The sequence below is a fragment of the Vicia villosa genome, linkage group LG7, assembly GCF_029867415.1.
Source record: "Vicia villosa cultivar HV-30 ecotype Madison, WI linkage group LG7, Vvil1.0, whole genome shotgun sequence".
In the NCBI taxonomy this organism is placed as follows: Eukaryota; Viridiplantae; Streptophyta; class Magnoliopsida; order Fabales; family Fabaceae; genus Vicia; species Vicia villosa.
The window spans coordinates 79,072,545-79,092,964 of record NC_081186.1 but is presented as its reverse complement, the minus strand read 5'-3'; the positions used below and the strand labels follow the sequence as shown (position 1 = coordinate 79,092,964).

Here is a 20,420-nt window from a genome sequence, read left to right as displayed (position 1 = left end):
ATTACAAAATTTGGAGGTATGCTTATTTGGATTTCAAGGATATCAATGGTTATAAGAAGGGACTAAAACTTATTTAAACTTTTATATGAGGTTATTGGGTGTCACATGAAAAAGAAAAGCCACAACATAGACGTGATAATCAGGATATACGCGGTGGCGGAGATATATCATGTTGATGGAAGAGATTATATCATGTTGGTGGAAGAGATAGTCTTTATTCCTCCAAAATGATATATCTCTGGCAGCATGTATATCCTGATCATCATGTCTATATTGTGGAATTGCTTTTTCAATTGACACCCGATAACCTCCTATAGCAGTTTGATTAAGTTATAGTGCCTTCTTATAGCCATCAACATCCTTTAAATCCAAATAACCATACCTACAAATTTGGCAAATTTAGATTGAAATGCCACATACTCTAGGAAAAGGCTAAGATACAAAAAAGGAAAAATTTTAATGATAAAATGGCATTAAAAAGAAAAAATATTTCGCATATTTAAGTGATAGCTTATACAATCACAAAACATATTATAAACTAATGCTATATAAAATAATTTCTCTAAATAAGAAAATAATGTAAGCAAGAAGGTGATCCAAATAAATGAAATTATAGTTCAGTTAGAAGATAAAAAGAAAATGGTATCAAAAAAGAGAAATATTTAGTTCAGATATCTAAAATATTCAATAGTGTATCACAACTTCCAGTAGAACAATAACCATACCCTTTAATAGCACCAGAATCACAATATCTTGGTAATGAGATCCATGCAATCTCTCCACAAGGTTTAAAATGATTGTGCATGCTAGCTGTTATTTGAAAAGCCAGAGTAGGTAATAACTATAGAAATGTGAGATGTGAGAGACCAAGATAATCTATTGTCGGGTCAAATGCAACCAAATAACGAGAAGAAAAGAAAATTACTACCTTCTCTTTGGCAAGGGATGTATTAAATCCAATCACAAATACAGTTTTAGGCTGAAAACTTCCACACTTTTGGAATTGGATGCTCCAGCTGCTTAAATTATTATCAAATAAACATGAAAGATATGTAGATATAAGACAAAATATTCAATTGAATTAATATAACAAATTAACTACTTGCTTGCTTGTGTCAGAAAAAAATTAAATTGAAAACATGAAAAGATTGTTAATAAAAATACATCACCAAAATAAAATTATACAAGAAAAATAAAAAAACATAGTAAAGAGTGACACAAGAAAAAAAGATTTACAAAAATAAAACAAGTATTATTATTCTTCAGCAATATTGTTAAATACCCCCTATAATTGAGCCATACATCTAAAGTATAGCAGAACTTGGACAAACCACTATTGTTTCACAATATGATATTCGATACAAAATGTTATCAAATAGCCGCCTTAGTGGCGCCACTGGCATGCATTATTGCATAGCAAGATTTTAATAATCTGCTATCTTCAGCAATCTAGAACACTATTCTCAAGATTATTTAATATTATATTTCTTATATAAAAGATAGAGAATGCAAAGCATATACACGAGGCTTAACCTACTCAATTGCTATTAGAAAATAGAACCAATTAAAAAGGACAATCTATTTAAACAAATTTTCCATTTGAAGCTTTTTAAAAAAAAAATTATGTAAAAAAAATTTAAACAAAAATATGTAATTATAAAAATCATTAAAACAAAAACTGAAACAACGGGCCCTACAAATGGACCCTAGTAAAGGCTCTATTTGTTATTCTTGAAAAAATTCCTTAAAAATAAAAGTTATGTAAGTAAGATTTTACAATTAGATGTTTCTAGATAAAATGCAAATATATGAGAAAAAGCAGTTTTAGTGTTCACCAAAAAACAATAACCGTTAAAAAGGCTCACTCATCATAAATGTGTTTTTTCACTCAAAGTATATAGACAAACACTCACACTATCGGTAAAAAAAAGACTACAATAGTAACTACCTTTCATTGGGGGAATATTTACGCCTTTCCAAAGCTAAATCAACAACCATGGGACGGTCAAAAACAATACTTTCTTACTCATCATAATAGTTTACTTTTATAAAACAAATTGATTCTTAAAGTCTTTGAGTAGAAGAAAATTTCAACAAGCTTAAGCATTTAATAGATGATGCAAATGGCATAGCAATACTAGAACTACACACACATAGATATACATATTATTAAACACAAATTCCCATTGAAAAACTCAGATACCACGTTCAAAATTAAACACAAATCTTCATTGTTATAAGGATACAAGACTCCTAAATCCTAATTCTATCCTAAATAAATACACATATTGATAAAATCATGATTATATGTAAGTAATGAGGAAACTAGTCTTAGGAGATATTTTAAGATCAGAAACTGATCCTACAAAGATAATTTAAATTCTGAGATAATTTAAATGATTAGCATCAATTAGTTTAAAATATATTACATCTATAGATATTTTATCAAAGGACAAAACTGTGATGGCTTTACACAAGACCCAAAGTAGACAATATTACTAAATACGGTATCATGGACTTAATCTAGTAAAAGCGATAAAATGAAATTAATAAATTGCATTGAAAATTCTAGGAAAGAAAAAAGTTTTGGAATCAAATAAGACAACTAAAATTTTTCCCATGTATATATGAAGAGTATATGCTATTATTGTTTTTTGGCAGTTCTAAAATAAATTGCACAGTCACAATGCTTACCTTTTGTGTTGTTTCTTCTGTTGCAAACTGAACATGCCCATGGCCATTAAACTTCCCATAATCTTTGAATAGTTTTTCCCGAAACAATAGTAAAATGAAAATGAAGAAAAAGAAAATAAGTAGCTCACTAGCACTAGCACTAAAAGATTTTTAAAAAGAACACACATATCAGCTCGTTCTGCTGTGTATGAAAAGTTTCCGACATATACGATCTTTGATGTACCATCAGTTTCATTTTGTGTAACTGGAATTTAGGTATTTGAGTATTTAGCCTCTCTACTTATGCATTATAATTTTTGAAAGCTTCAATATCATACCAATATTTGTATAGTGATATGTTTTTAATTTTATAAGATGATTTCTTCCTGCAATGAAAATCACCAAATTAGTTATGTGATGTTATTTCCTGCATTTTTTGTGTCATGGATCTCCTGTCACTCTAAACGAAAAATGTGTTGCACCAAAGACAATATGTGTTAGAAAATTGTCATTTATTATGGAACAGGCTAATATATATGTATAATTTTTGGCAGGATATATCAGCATGTTCCACACTATATGACAAGTTTCTAACACATATTGTCTTTGGTTCAATACATTTTTTCGTTTAGAATGACAAGAAATCCATGCTGCAAAAATGCAGGAAATAACATCACATAAGTAATTTGGTGATTTGCATTGCAGGAAGAAATCATGTTATAAAATTAAAAAATATAAAGCTTTCATAAATTATAATGCATAAGTATAGAAGCTCAATACTCAAATACCTCACATGTCTTCTTCTTCTTTGTAATAACTTCATTCTCATCAGCATCTTCATACTCCCTCTTGTTACCAAATTTTTGTGGCAAAATTTCTTCTTCACAGACCTACAACACGAACAGAAATCGAGTTTGGATTAAGTACACCAAAGTAAGGGATAAATCACAATGAAATTGAAAGTAGTTGATGAAAAAAATGCACAACTGGTTAAGATTCATTGGCCATTTCAGATTGAATTTGGGGAATTGGATTAGAGATGAGAGTTTTGGGTGAAATTCTAGCTGTAGGAGTTAGGATTTTGTGGTTGTGAACAAGAACTATAACTCGTGCCAATGCTACTTCTCTAGTTCACTGATTTTGCATGTTGTGAAATTGGTTCATCTTCAATAGCTTTTAAACGAATATTCAAATGGTTTTTAACGAATAATTATTAAATTACTATAAAAGTTTAAATATTTTGGGTGAATTGGATTTGATAAAAATAATAATATATCCAATTTTGAATTTTCAAAAAAAATGGAAAAAATAAGGAAAAAATGGGGGGAAAAATAACGGAATGATTCAAAATATATAATTATTATGAAAATAATATAATTAACTTTCTCTTTTTAGGTTTTGATACTATTTATTTTTTTAGTAACAAAATTGTTAAATGAGTAATTAATAAATCTTTCTTTTCTAACAAAGCAAAAAAAGTTTCTTCATTTGTCTCCTCATCAAATTTGATTTTAAATTTTAAATTATTTTCTCTATCTTCACCAATTTTGCGTGTGTATAATATTATATCATTTATAATTACAAATTACATTCAATTCTCATATATTTATTTCTCTATTTATAGTTAATTTATTTTTTATCCTTCTCATATATACTATTTTTTTCCAAAAAATAAATAAATAAAAGTTTTTTAAATCTACCCATGATAAAAAAAAAGAAGCAAAGAGACACGATGATGAAGAGGCTAAATAACCGTCATAATTACTCTCCACCTCTCTTCAACTATATTGACCTTCCTACTGATGATCAGAATTCTTAACACATACCCTCAAATCCCAATGTTGAAGATCACTTAACCTCCACTTTCAAAGATAACCATGTCCAAAAAGAGGACTCTTGCAAAGTTATTAATATCAACAACGGGGTTAGAACAAGCAACATGAGAAGTGGGACTTAGAATATTAATGAGACGGGAACTAAAAAGAACAATTAATTATAACAGTCTTAAAGCTCTTATATTCAAAATATAGACAACACTAAGATGTGTAACGACATTCGAAACCAGATGAGGACGAGTAAAGATCATCAACACAAATTAAACTGTAAACAGATCAACCAAAGCTCACAAGGAACCTATATTCATAAAAACAAATATACGAAGGGGCTTGTGAAGATGTTTGATCTATCATAATGCAAGACCGCTAAGACTCATATGCATCCAACACATAATCTTGAGAAGGATGAAGCAGGTAAGAAGGTCGAACAAAAGTTATAAAAAGGTATGATTGGTTCTCTTCTGTATTTGACTGCTACTAAACCTAACATTCTCTACAATGTTTGCTTATGTGCTAAATTCCAATCAGATCCTAAAGAATCTCACTTAACAACTGTTAAGAAAATCTGCTGATATCTGAAAGGAACTACTAACCTTGGTTTGATATATAGAAAATAAAATAATACAAGTTGGTAGGATATTGTGACACTGACTATGTTGGAGATCATATTGAAAGAAAAAGCACCAGTGGAAGTTGTCATTTTTTGAGTAAAAATATTATTTCATGGTCCAGCTAGAGGCAGTCAACAACAACTCTATTTACGAAAGAAGCTGAATACATTGCAGCCTCCTGATGTAGCACGTAATTACTATGGATGAAAATCCAGCTAGAAGACTATTAGATTAAAGAAGGAAACATTCCTATTTTGTGTGATAACACTTTAGCTATTTGTTTATCCAAAAATCCTATATATTTCACCCAAGGGAAAAATATATTGACTTTAAACATTATTTTATAAGGGACTATTTTCGTATAAATATATCAAATATTAGTTTTAGTCCCTATGAAAAAAATGACATATTTTAGCCCATACAAATTTTTTGTGCATGCAGTTTTCTAAAATTTTGAAAACTGTTTAATTACTCTTACAATTTTAAATTTTTGAATAATTTTTTTCATACGTGTTTAGAATACTATAAAATGTTTCTTTGCCAAATTATAGAATTTTTTAAAATGAGAAGAACTAAATATAAATTTTTAAAATTTTAAAGGATAATGATAAAAGTAATACAAATCTCGACTTAGAAATTAAATTTTGAGTTCTTTTTTTTTCGAGGAAATTTTCATAACGTTCTAAACATGTATTTAAAATAATCATTAAAAAATACACATCGGTTTAAAAGTAGGGACTAAAACTACATGCATAATAATTTTGTAGAGACTAAAATATGACATTTTTTTAATAGGGACCAAAAACAAATTTAACTCTTATATCAAAATAATATTAATAAAAATATGAATTAAATATTAATATAATTATCAAATATTTTACACTCCTGATTACTAAATAGGGTGTAATATACCATATTTTTACCCCGTGTTTACAAAAAAATAGGGTGTAAATTTGTTGAAATTTATACTGAGCATTATTCATTTTACACCTGATTTTGTAAATTCGTTTGATATATATATAACAATTTACACCCGATTTTTTCTAAAAAGGGTGTAATATATCCAATATTTACAGTTTTTATAAAACAGATGTAAATTCGTCAAACATGTCTCACCTTTTAAATTTACACCCTCTAATAACGAGTGTAAAATGCATAAAAAATGGTGTTAATTTTTCTTTCTGCACTAGTGGTGGTAGCAGAGAAATCATGTCGGTAAAAGGAATTGACCAAATTATAGACATGATAATCCCAATAAAGGTGGTGGCAGAGGTGGCTATCACATCGTTGGTAGGGATTTTTTTTAATAGGCAATGATTCTATTGATGGGAGTTAAAGGGAAACTCCACCCAAATACAAGCGGAAAACTCCGACTACTCAAAACATATGAGCGGAAGGATATTCCAAGTGTGAAAATTACAATTTTCTGATAACTTATATCTAGAATCTAACCACCTCCACGAGATAGAAGTGATCTCCGACATACACTCGGTAAAACTAAAGGGCTCTCCTTTAAAAATAATCGCGTTACGCTTAAGCCATATGCTCCAAACCGAGGCAAGCCAAATGACCGCTACGGTATGCATTCTATTTAACCGCTTCATCTTATCACAATGCTTAAAGAACTCCTCAAACTCTTCCAACGTGATCTCCTCCAAAGAACCCAACCAATTATAGACCTTCCTCCATATCCCCGACACGATCCCGCAATGACAAAGCAAGTGGCTTAATGGTTCAACTTCCTCCACACAGAACACACAAAGTAAGTCATTCATGGCCGCCGCTATGCCTCTTTTAAAGAGTTGGTCCTTTGTGGCGATCCTATTAAGAATAACCCTCCAACCGAAACAAAGAATTTTTTACGGAACCTTAAACTTCCACAGGTGGTTTATGGCCAAGACAGTAGCTGCGTCGAAAGGAGGAGACAAAAACTTCTCCTTGAACCTGTCAAAGCAAGACTTAACGGAAAAGGCTTCATCCGTCATTAACGCCCAACTGAACTCGTCATTAACATCCTGCTCCACCGATATGTGTTGCAAAAAACCCAACTGCTGCTGAACCAGGAAATTTGAGGCTACTGTTTCTACCGAAAACAGAGATGTCGGGTTCCATTCCCAGCTAGTGGCAGTGACGCTGCCAGCTGCAGCAACAGAAATAAGGTGGTTCGAAGCCACTGCGAAGAGCTCCGAGAATGCTTCCCGTAACGTTTGAGTTCCTGCCCAGCATGTGTACCAGTACGGAACAACATTACCATCACCCACATTGCAAGTAATAGCCCCGGCAAAATGATTTTCCCCCAGATATGCATAATTATCAGAAGTTAGAAAATCCCTCCACCAAATAGAATCCTTTTTATTAACGATACTAATATCTCCAACACGAACTTTTAGAGCCGGATTGCCATACTGATTCTTAAGAATACCACTCCACACTGCTTCCTTCTCCGTCAAAATCCTCCACTTCCATTTATCAACAAAGCCGCATTAAGAATTTCAACATTCTTCACACCTAGACCTCCTTCTTCACGAGTTTTACAAACGGTATCCCACCCTACCCAATGGATTGATTACTTATCTTCTCTTCCGTTCCAAAGGAACCGACTTTGGATACTCCTAATTTCACTTATCACTTTTACGGGCGCTTTGTAAAAAGATAAGGAATAAATAGGAATCGCGTTGAGAACCGCGTTTATCAACACCACTCTCCCCGCCATGTTAAGATGAACCCCCCTCCAAACGGCCAATCTATTCCTCATATGTGTGATAAGATCCCTCCACATAGATAACTTCCTCGGGCTATCTCCGACTTTTACACCTAGGAATTTGAAAGGAAGAAAATCAATATTGCAAGAAAGGAACGTTGAAGCCGCATTAAGGAACCACTCTCCCACAATAACACCATAAAGGTTACTCTTGTGAAAGTTAACCCTTAATCCGGTCATCAACTCAAAACCTCTTAGGATTGACTTCATACTCCAAAGATTTGTAGTTTCTCCCTCCACCAACATAATAGTGTCATCCGCAAATTGCAAGATGTTGACCTCCTCGGTATCATTGATCTTGAAACCCCTATATTCACCAATCTCCATAGACTTCCTCATAAGCATAGAAAGCACCTCCATAACCAACACAAACAAGAACGAAGACCTTTTTCCACCACAAAGTCCCTAGTAGTACTACCATTGACAATAACGGATAAAGAACTTGTAAAGACACTTCCTTCCATCCATCGCATCCACCTATCACCAAAACCCATCTTCCTCAAGACATACTTTAAAATATTCCAACTAACACAATCGTAAGCCTTTTCGAAATCAACCTTCAACACAACACAACTTCTCTTTTGTCTTTTGGCCATATCTAAAACCTCGTTCACAACTAGCACCCCATCCAAGATATTTCTATTTGGAACAAAAGTCGTTTGAGATTTCGAAACCAAATTTCCAACCACTCTTCTTAATCTTCCCGCCAAGATTTTAGCAAGAATCTTGTACATACTACCTACGAGACAAATAGGACGATACTCGGACAAAGTTTGTGGATTATTGATTTTTGGAACAAGCGTTATGAAAGCCGAGGTGCTAGCCTTTATCATAATTGCTTTATCATGGAAATCACTGACAAAAGTCATGACATCCCTTTTAACCACCTCCCAATTTTGTTTGTAAAACTCAAGGGAATAACCATCCGGGTCGGCGCTCTTATTACCATCACAAGACCACACGGCTTCTTTAACCTCTTCCTCCAAGAACGGTCGCTCCAACCACTCCTTATCCCTTTCACTTAACGATTTAAAGGTGAGGCCATCCGGGACAGCTCTAGAAAAATTCTCCTCCTTGAAAAAATCTTCAAAATTCACTTTTACCGCGTTCTTAATCTCCTCTACACCTTCCACCGTCCCTCCTTCCCCATCTAACATAGTTATAGCATTTCTTTGGTTCCTCTCCTTGATCGAATTAAGGAAAAGCCTCGTATTTTTGTCACCATCTTCCAACCAAAGTTGTCTAGATTTCAACCTTAACATACTCTCCTTCACATTTAACCACTTCCACATTTCTCAAGAAGCCCTCTTCCTATTCATCACCAAGTTATCCACTATCCCACCATGATTATCAATCAAAATATCATCTATCTCATTTATGTTATCCACTTCCACGTTCACCCTTAGATCAATCCACCCAAAGACCTCCCGATTCCAATCCCTTAACCGCACTTTCAACCTCTTAAGCTTTTCATACAAAGCATAATCTCCTCTTCTCGTTACAATCATCTTATCCCATTCTTCTTTTAAGAAACCCTTGAAGTCGTCATGCTTGAACCACGCATTATTAAATCTAAAAGGCTTAGAACCCCAATCAACCCTCCCGACATTAAGGTGGATAGGAGAGTGATCTGAAATATCCCTCTTCCCCACACGTTGATCAACCACCTCCCACACATCTAGAAAACCTTTTGAGACCAAGAATCTATCAAGCCTACTCATAGCCTTGACGTTCCCTTTGAACCAAGTAAAACGCCCTCCCACATAAGGAACATCCACCATCCCCATATTCTCGATAAAGGCTCTAAAATCCTCCATACCTCTTCTATTTGAAGGACTTCCCTCCCCTAATCTTTCTCCACTTCTCGCCACCTCATTAAAATCACCTCCCAGGAACCATTCTTCCCCCCCACAATTGATCTTCCTTCTCAGTAAGTTTTCCCACAAGCTTCTTCTTGCCACTACGTTGCACGGTGCATAAACATTACCAGGTTGAATTCTTTGCCTTTCCAAGTGATATTAATGCCAACATACCTAGTATCGATGAAACTATAGTTAAGACTCAGCAAACCCTTCCTCCACAGTATAACCATTCTTCCTGACGCACCCGAGGAATGCGACGCTGTCCACTCCACGTCTTTACTACCCTAGAACGATCCTGCCAACCCATCATTAAAACTTTGTAGCTTCGTTTCTTGAATAAAACACACCTCAATCTTACTTGATTTGAAAAGAAAACTGATTCACTTCCGTTTTGAAGGAATCCCACCTCATATAATATTAAAGGATAGAATATTCATGTTAACGTTGTTCGTTTCGCCTTCTTTTCCACCATTCTCTTCTTATCCCTCAACTCCATTACCTCTACCAGCTTAACACTCATGCCTTGATCCACCTTGCTAACCACCCCCATATTAGATATAGAATCCCAAACTCTCCACCCCACATTTGAATTCGCACAGTTAACTAGCCTAAGATTACATTTGTTAACTTCAGAATCAGTTAGAGAACAAGAGGTAGACTCACCGGGACCGGGATTGCCAGAAGCTCCCACCGCTGCCTCCGATCCAATCGGGTTCATAATCGATTGCACCTCCGCGTCTTCACTGTTCTTGAGATTAATTCTTGGGGCTATGCATTAATAATAGGACTTCGAAGACTCCACTCTCCAACCCAAGTCCTTAACAGCTTTCTTTTTCCTCTGTTTTGGGCTTCTCAACACGCTACAAGCTTTGTCAAAGGAAAGTAAGGCTTTAGAACTTGGGCCCAAATTGGTAGTTGGCCCAACATAACCTTCATTTTTCTCCTCCATATTCTTGGTCCCACTTAAGTCATAACTAATACTATCTGAGGATAACCTCTCTCCTTCTTTTCCACTAGGGCCAGTCTCCAAACACACGTTAAAATCATATGCTGCATTTAATGCATGGGGCACTAATATCGAATTTTCAGAGACGTTGACACTATCAAGGAATAAAGGTTTCACCTTTTTCCTTACAGCCTTATAGAACTCCTTAAAACATGTTACACTCCGATCCCGTACATATCCATCACTTTTATCCTGCACCTTTTCGCCACCTTTCTTCCCCTGAGTAGGTACTCAGTCCCCGGTTGACTCCATCTCCTCGAAACCTTCCCCACCTCCATCGGAATCCTCCATAGACGAAACTTCCTCAGTGGACTCTTCATGATCAGAACCCAACTCATCCAATCTTCTCCTATCCACAACTTCTTCCTTCAGCAACGATGAGTCTTCTCTCACATTTATGATGAAATCAGTTCCATCTACAGCAACTTTCATAGTGTCATTGATCTTTTCCTTAAAGGCTGTTTTAATACACACTCTGGCTTCATCCATTCTTAGTCTTGCCACAGTTTTATCATCACATTTGATAAAGCAGCCTCTAAGTTGAGCTAACAGCTATAAACATGATAATCAAGATATAGATGGCTGCAAAGGTGGCTATCAAATAAGTAAAAGGGATTGACCAAATTATAGACGTGATATTCAAGGTGAGGGTGATGGTAGAGGTGACTATCGTGTCGGTGGAAGGGGTGGGGAAGATTGTGGTGGTAGAGTAGGTAGGTTTGGGGATAAATCATGGTGCTTAAAGGCACTGGACAACCAATACCAAGCATTTGTGAAGGTATCATTTTCCACAATTACTTATTTGATATCTTGTCATATAAGCATGTGTTTATGAATCAATTAAACGAAAGAACTTCTAAAATAATGTAGATACATAATAAGTTAATTTAAGATTTTAAGAGTTTTTAACCTTTATATGCAAGTGCTGGTTGAGAAGTTTCTTAATATTTTTTAATTTAAATCTCTTGTTGAAATATATCTAACTCAACACAACAAACAGTAATTAACAGATTTCCTATAATGGAAAGTTATTAACTAACTTTTTAAAACAATTGTCATAAATGTAAAGTTTGTTAAATGGATAAACTAAAGCTTTTGATCATTTCATAATATTTCATTCATTCAAGTCACGCCTTCATACTTTTAACAAATATTGAAATTACAGAATGTCGTAAATATTCTTAATTTACAAAAACAAAAAAAAGATTCGAAATAAATTTTACATTTTTGAGAAAGTTTTTATAAAAATCATTTAAAAAAATTAAAAAACAATTATTTTAATCTATATTAGAATTTGGAGGGAAGGTTATTTATTATTACTTGTAATCATCCACTGAGTGAAGTCACAGTTGAGAATCTCATGTCTCTACTCTCTGTGAAGAATCCATCAATTGAATCTTAACCAATCCCAATGATTAATCATTACATATAATAATTTAAATATAGTTATTTAAGAAATGAAAGAAACTATATGCAATTAGAAACATCCGTCAGAAATGCCTTCACCATTAATTGCCTTGTAAGAATTTGCATAACAAAAAGATTGAAAGACAGCCAAACAAAACTTCAATCAAACAACTATATTAAGATAAGTCATTAAACCAGATGTGAAAAGTCTATACATCAGATGTCTCATAGAAATCTTCGTATCATTTCCTTAACAACCAGAACATGTCATGGAAGCCCCAAACTTAGACCATTTCCTGTCATCAAACCAATCAACATCGTAAGATATCATCAAATTAAAATCACTACAAAGGATCGAAAAATAAACATAACATCTTACGCGCAAAGCAAAAAAGGTAGTTTTTTCAAGATTTAAACCATAATCGATTATTAGGTATTTAAAACTGACTACTAAGTGAGACGCACCTCATAATCAATTACATTACCACCATTGTTGACTATAGCAAACTTTTTCTTCATAATCGATTACAAACAACTCCTAATCAATTATACTTTGTTTAAAAAAGGTTTCAGCTACTTCCAAAGTGCTTTTCATAAGAAGTTGAAAAGATGTAATGTTTTGAAAAACATTTTGTAACTGTGTATGATTTTAATACTTGAAAAGTGACACACTTATTTTACACAATTGGTCTTTGAAGGTATATACTTGAGCTTCAAATTAGATGACAAACTTTTAAAACTTAGGTGTATTTTTTTATGCTTTTTATTTAAGTTATTCTTTCTTCTTTATTCGTTGATGTTCTTCTCGATATCTTATTTTGTTCCTTTAACATCACTAAAACTTTTTAACCACATATAACCATATTCTCTCCCATTCTTGATGATGAAAAAGCATCTCAGAGAGGCGGCTTGAAAGAAAGGTTAAGATGAATAGAATTGAAGTTTTAACCCCCTGCAAATAATGCGAGTATGTTGAAAAAAATATAAAACAAAAACATATTAAATAAGAATAAAATTATATCGAAAAATAAATGAATAAAAAAGCATTTATTGTATTCCACGCATAAAAATTTTTTTAACATAAAATATTTGTCTTTAGAATTTTGGGCCTGATCCAGAATTGGTACAAATCAGGATAGAGTTGTTTCGACTTGTAGGCCCATTTCCACTCCTAACCCTAATGTAAGAAAGCGTCGTATATCTAGCTATGCAATGCACAATGCTATTGTTTTCTCTATCAATGAGACAAAACCTAATTCTTTTGAAACAATTCACCTTCTTCATAATTTGGTTACAAACCATTCCCCAATCGATTTTAGGAAGATCCTAGTCCTTAATTTCTTAGACAACCAAGGTGTCGTCAGTTTTAAAATGCATGTATTGTAAACCTAGCTTAATCGCTTTGTTAACGACTTTAAGCATAGCCATGGCTTCCGCTATCACAAGGTTGTTACCACCTTTCATTTTCTGGGCAACATTCTTTACTATCTCACCATCCAAATGGAAAATAATGGCTCATAATCCCTAGATCCCTTTAACGACAAAGCTCGCATTTGAGGTACAATAAATCCAATCCTTATCTGATGGGGATTTTAACACCAAATTTGTGGTTACAATAATGATTGATCTCATTTTGGTTCATTGACAATTTACCCTCTTTGGTCTCTTCTCTGTCTTGCATGTTTTTATTTTGAGACTTGTGGATGATGGAGTCAAAATTTGGGATTTTTCTTTTGGAAAGGTACTTATTCTTCATATTTTCATTGTTGCTGTTGATAGAGTCTATGTTGGGATACTTGTCCTTATCATTGATGTTTTTATGGTTTACTTTGTGTTGATGATATTTATCTGTCCTCTTCTGATTTCTTATGTAGTTAGATAGGTTAGTGTTGTATTTATTTTGCATAAGAGATTTAAGACTGTTAAGTCCCATAATCGACTTGTTCTTTTGAATTCCGATCTTATTAATGTATTAGGTTCCACTTCTAATGTTGCTTGTTCTAACCCTATTGTTGTTATTAATGGCTCTGCAAGAGTCCTCTTTATTGATCGAGTTATCTTTGAAAATGGAGGTTAAATGATCTTCAACATTAGGATTTTAGGGTATGAGCTTAGAAGCATGATCATTGGTAGGAAGGTCAATCTAATTACTGGGAGGTGGGGACTATAATAGTTATTTAATCTCTTCTTCATCGTGTCTCTTTACTTCATTTTTATCATGGGTAAATTTAAAAAACTTTTACTTTTTTTTTTTGGAAACAACTTGTGGATTTGAGAAGAATAAAAGAGATAAATGAACAAAATGAGAGAAATAAATATACGAGAGAATTGAATGTAATTTATAATTATAAATGATATAATATATAACACACAAAATTGATGAAGAGAAAGAAAATAATTTACCAATCGTTAGTTGGTCCAGTGGTGATTGGCGCTGGACTTGGTAGGGAGAACCACGGTTCGATCCCCACAGCTGCGATCGGGAGGGGGCTTGACCCACTTGATGCCAGAGCTGATCCCCCGAACCGGACTATACCGGTGGTGATAAACCAAAAAAAAAAAAAAAGAAAATAATTTGAAATTTAAAATCAAAATTGATTAAGAGAAAGAAATAATTTGAAATTTAAAATAAAATTTGACGCAGTGACAAATGAAGAAGATACATTTTGCTTTGTTAAAATAGAAAGATTTATTAATTACTAATTTAACATTTATATTGATAACAAATAAATTGTATCAAAATCTAAAAAGAGAAACTCAATTATATTATTGTTATAATTATATATATTTTGAACCATGCCGTTATTTTTCCCATTTTTTTCTTATTTTTTCCATTTTTTTTGAAATTTAAAATTGGAGATATTTTTATTTGTATCAAATCCAATTCATCTAACCTTTTAATTTTTTTAGTAATTTAATAATTACTCGTTTAAAATCATTTGAATATCTGTTTAAAAGCTTTTGAAGATGAACTAATTTCACAACATACAAAATTAGTGAAATTGGCGCGAGTTGTTGCTCTTGTTCACAACCATAAAATCCTATACGGCTAGAATTTCCCCCAAAACTCTCTTCACTCATCCAATTCCCCGAATTCATTCTGAAATGGCCTATGAATCTGAACCAGTTGTGCGTGTTTTTCATCATCAACTTTCAATTTCATTATGAACTTTTTTATTTCTCTCTTAATTAGTATGGTTAATCTAAACTCGATTTTTGTTCATGTTGTAGGTCTGTGAAGAAGCAATTACGCCACAAAAAACAGGTAAAAGGAGGGAGTATGAATATGATAATGAGAAGGAAGTTATTACAAAGAAGAAGAAGACATGTGAGGTATCTGAGTATTTGGCTTCTCAATATTATAATATATGAAAGCTTCAATATCATACCAAAATTTGTTTAGTGATATGTGTTTTATTTTTTGAGACAATTTCTTCCTGCAACATAAATATCCAAATCAGTTATGTTATGTTATTTCCTGCATTTTTTGCAGCATGGATCTCCTATCACTCTAAACGAAAATTATGCTTCACCAAAGACAATATGTGTTAGAAACTTGTCATATAGTGTGGAACGAGCTGATATGTATGTATTACTTTTCACGCATCTTCCTGCCAATTGCTTTTTGGATTATTTTTCTAACTTCAAGATTATTCAGGGAGGATATTTTCAAAGATTGTGGTGAAGTTGTAGATGTCCAATTCATAACAGATTGTGAAGGGAGGTTTAGAGGCTTTGGATTTGTCAAATTTGGAACAGTAGAAGCAGTAGACAAAGTAAGTTTCTGCCCATATGTAATATGCAAATCATTTTACACCAAAAATATTATTTAAAGATAGTTTAACCTTTGGAAGCAACAATTGTTTGATGTTATTAAAACACAATGTTGCACATCTTGTAAATATTATTCTTGTTTATACTACTGCTAAGTAATTCAATGTTATGTATTTTAATTTGTATTTTAATGGTACCAAAGATAACTCATCAAATTAGCATTTGTTGTCATATTACTTCATGTTCTTTTTTGTATGATATCCTCTATATTATTCCATAATGCAATAACCACCTAGTGTTCTCTTAATAGGTGTTGCTGGCTATATGTATCATCCGACCCCACATCTTTGCGAAACATTTAGTTTTTGGGGTGTTGAAATTTTTAAATGTCTGGGTTTTCTTTTATACTCTTACATATTTATTGTGTTGTTATATCTCTTGCATCATCTTCATGTATGTTTGTTGTATCAACGCTCTACGCAAGGAAATATTGAGTTGAGAATCATTTTTTTCTTTTTTTTTTTCAATCATAGGCCCTCAAATTGCATAATACCGAATTATTGAATCGTCGTATCAAAGTAGACAAAGCTCGGGAAAAGAGTGAATATCCCACCTATAGAAGGTAATTATTTATATCTTTTTGTATATGGTGTGTTTGATTATGATTTAAATAAAACAATTCTTTTATAATTATAAAGTTGTTTAAGCACTAGAATTTTTTTTAACCAACAAGTTTAGTTAATTGTCATAAAATTTTGGAAAATGTTTTTTTAATTAAGAAACATGTTTTCCATGAAATCGGTCTATTAGACCATTACAAATGTATGTCAAAATTCCTTACAATAGGCATGTGTTGTCTGGTCATTCCTTCAACATATTGTGTTTGGTTTAAAATTAAAATGGCAATTTTGAAAGCAGAAACAAACAAGCCCCTAATAAGTTTTATGATTTGTTTTGAATATATAGCCTTATGAAAAATTATTTGATTTCCTTGTTAATAATTTTATCAACTTGAGCAGTTCATTTCATACGGGTGGAAATCTTCACTCTCACACTATAAAGGGTTTTGACGCATCTCTCGTAGAAAGCAAGGTGAATTTTTCTCAATCATATTGATTTGTTGCATTTATTCTTTCACAAGATTGCATTAACATCTCCTTATTTCATTTTTTCATGGTTAATTAGTCTTTTTGTCAGTAAATATTGCATTTGCATGAAGATGTTTGATGATGCTTCCGTAGAAACTGGAAAGTAAATGACCAATATCGTATCTTCATGCAATTTCAATTTTCTAATCATTTTTTAGTTGTATTATGGAATTTTGCAGCCCAAAATCCCTGCCACACCAAATCATACAAATGTTACATCAAATATTGTATATGTTGGAAACTTGTCATACACTGTAGAACGAGCTGATATGTATGTTCTTCTTAAAAATCGTTTGATGTTAGTGCTAATGAGTTATTTTCTTTTTCATTAATTTCATTTTACTATTATTTAGGGAAAAACTTTTCAAAGATTATGGGGAAATTGTTGATGTTCGTCTCCGTACAAACTGCAAAGGGAAGTTTAATGGCCATGGACATGTTCAGTTTTCAACAGCAGAAGCAGCACAAAAGGTAAGCATTATGATTGTGCAATTATTTTAGAACTGTCAAAAAGCAATAATAACATATACTTTTCATATATATTTGGGCTAAACTTTAGCAGCCTTATTTTGTTCCAAAATATTTTTTTCTTTCCTAAAATTTCCAATTTATTTATTTATTTTATTTGGTTTCTTTTTTCGAGCTTAAGTGCACGATACCACATTTTGTAATATTGTCCATTTTGGGTCTTGTGTAAAGCCATCACAATTTTTTCGTTTGACAAAATCCATATGGATGTAATATCCTTTATATTACTTGTTGCTAATTATTTAAACTCTCTTAGAATTTATATTATTCTTAGAATATCTCCTAAGAATAGTTTGCCCATTACTTACCTATTATCATGATTTTATCAATTTGTCTATTTATTTAGGATTTATGATTTATAAGTCTTGTATCCTTATGACAATGAATATTTGTGTTTAATTTTTTGTTTCTAGTCAATACCAAGTTGCTATCAAGTCTTATAACTTGAACATCGTATAGTGAGGATTTGTGTTTAATTATATTTTTATGTATGTGCGTGTACTTCATGTTTTGCTCTGCCATTTGCATCCTCTATTCTATGGTTAAGCTTGATAAAATTTTCTTCTACTCCAAGACTTGTTGAGTTAAGAATCAATTTGCTTTTGTAATTATAGGCTCTTGTGATGAATAAGAAAGTATTTTGTAATCGTCCCATGGTTGTCGATTTAGCTTTGGAAAGGCAAAAATATTCCCCCAATGAAAGGTAATTGTTAATGTAGTATTTTTTTACTCATTGTGTGTGTGTGTGTGTGTGTGTGAGCTTTGAGTGAAAAAACACCTTTATAATGAGTTAGCCTTTTCAACTATTATTGTTTATTATCAACACTAAAACAACTTTTTCTCAAATATTTATATTTTATTTGGAAACAAGTTATTGTAAAATCTTACATACATATCTTTTATTTTTAAGGAATTTTTTCAAGAATAATCAAGACAGCCTTTACTAGGGTTTGTTTGTAGGAACAATAGTGTATTGCGGAACAATAGTGGTTTATCCAAGTTTTGCTACGCTTTAGATGTATGACATAACTATAAGGGCTATTTAACAACAATGCTTAAGAATTATAATGTTTGTTTTACTTTTGTAAATCTTCTTTATTGTGTTACTCTTAACCGTGTTTTTTTATTATTATATATATTTTTATTTTAGTGTTGTATTTTTATTTACAATATTTTCAGGTTATCAATTTTTTTATTTTTTAACACAAGCAAACAAGTAGTTAATCTCTTATGTTAATTCATTTGAATATTTTATCTTATATCTATTTATCTTTCCTGATTCCTTGATAATAATGTAAGCAGCTGGAGCATCCAATTTCAGAAATGCGGAAGTTTTCAGCCTCTAACTGTACTTGTAATTGGATTTAATACATCCCTTACCGAAGAGAAGGTAGTAATTTTATTTTCTTCTCATTATTTGGTTTCATCTGACCCTGCAGTAGATTGTCTTGATCTATCGCATTGCATATTTGCATTGTATTGATCTATAATTATTACCTACTTTGGCCTTCAGATAATAGCTAGCCTGCACAATCATTTCAACTTTTGTGGAGAGATTACAAGGATCTCCTTACCAAGATATCATGATTCTGGGGCTATTAAGGGGTATGGCTATTATTCTACTAGAAGTTGTGATGCACTATTGAATAATTTAGATATCTGAACAATTTTTTTTAATCTTCTAACTGGATTGTACTTTCATTTATTTGGACCACCTGCTTTCTTACACTATTTTCTTGTTTATGGAAATTATTCCATATAGCATTAGTTTATAATATGTTTTATGGTTGTATCAACTATCACTTAAGCATGGGAAATATTTTTTCTATTTAATAGCATTTTGTCATTAAATATTTTCCATTTGTTTTTCTTAAATTGTCCTAGAGTATGTGGCATTCCAATCTCTAATTGCAAAATTTACAGGTATGCTCATTTGGATTTCAAGGATATTCATGGTTATAAGAAGGCACTAAAACTTCATCAAACAACGATAGGAGGTTATTGGGTGTCTGTTGAAACAGCAAAGCCATAGAATAGAGGTGATAATCAGGATATGCTTGCACTAGTACAAAAAGAAGAATATATTTTTAAAATTTATACCCATTATATTAAAAACGGGTGTAAATAAGAAAGGCGATGACAATTTTGTAAATAAAGAGTCATTTAAAGTAATAGCACATGATGATTTTGTAAATATGCTTTTTCTCAATTGAAGAAAACCCTAAAATGAAATTGAAATTTTTTACTCTATAGGGACCAAAAACTTATTTAACCCTATTGTTAATTGTACTTCTATAAAGTCATGGAATATAGAATTCCCAGCGTTTTACAACCCATTCGTAGGTGCCTATTGCCCCAGGACAACGAAAGGTTGTTTTGGACATATCTTCTTCTACAATGAAAATTTGATTGTACCCAGAATATCCATCCAACATACTTAGGTATTCGAAGCTTGCGGCTGAGTCTATTAGCATTTCTGCCATAGGCATGGGATATTCATCTTTAGGGGTTAATGCATTTAGATCACGAAAATATATGCATACCCTTAATGAACCATTCTTTTTAATAACAGGTACAATATTAGCAATCCATTCGACATACCTCGTAGTTCTGATGAACTTGCAACGGAGAAGTCTTTCGACCTCTGTTTTGATCTTCGAGAGAACTTCTGGTGCGAACCTTCTAGGAGTTTGCTTGATGGGCTTCTTCCCTTCTTTTATAGGCAACTTCAGTTCGACCAGGTCTCTCCCTAGACCAGGCATCTCATTATAATCTCAGGCGAAACAATCTTTGTTTTCTTTCAATAACGCAATGA

At 32.5% G+C, this 20,420-nt stretch overlaps 1 protein-coding gene across 3 annotated transcripts; it reads left to right on the top strand.

Annotated features, from left to right (window-relative positions):
- The first annotated feature begins 13,367 nt into the window (after positions 1 to 13,367).
- On the top strand, positions 13,368 to 20,420 carry LOC131620937 (nucleolin 1-like). 3 transcript variants are annotated; one of them, XM_058892128.1, is made up of 13 exons: positions 13,368 to 13,713; positions 13,851 to 13,896; positions 15,387 to 15,488; positions 15,649 to 15,740; positions 15,814 to 15,931; positions 16,463 to 16,551; positions 16,949 to 17,021; positions 17,257 to 17,348; positions 17,431 to 17,548; positions 18,220 to 18,308; positions 18,908 to 18,995; positions 19,119 to 19,210; positions 19,529 to 20,420. In XM_058892128.1, coding segments are annotated over exons 4-13 (870 nt in total). In that variant the 5' UTR covers positions 13,368 to 13,713; positions 13,851 to 13,896; positions 15,387 to 15,488; positions 15,649 to 15,738; the 3' UTR covers positions 19,638 to 20,420. The 3 variants fall into 3 exon arrangements, with proteins under 3 accessions (XP_058748111.1, XP_058748112.1, XP_058748110.1); XM_058892129.1 differs by lacking the exon at positions 13,851 to 13,896; XM_058892127.1 differs by having other exon boundaries at positions 13,368 to 13,896.

Coding starts and splice junctions, on each gene's coding strand:
- LOC131620937 (XM_058892129.1), top strand. Junction 16,552..16,948: donor GAATATCCCACCTATAGAAG/GTAATTATTTAT, acceptor CAACTTGAGCAG/TTCATTTCATACGGGTGGAA. Junction 18,309..18,907: donor AAATATTCCCCCAATGAAAG/GTAATTGTTAAT, acceptor TAATGTAAGCAG/CTGGAGCATCCAATTTCAGA.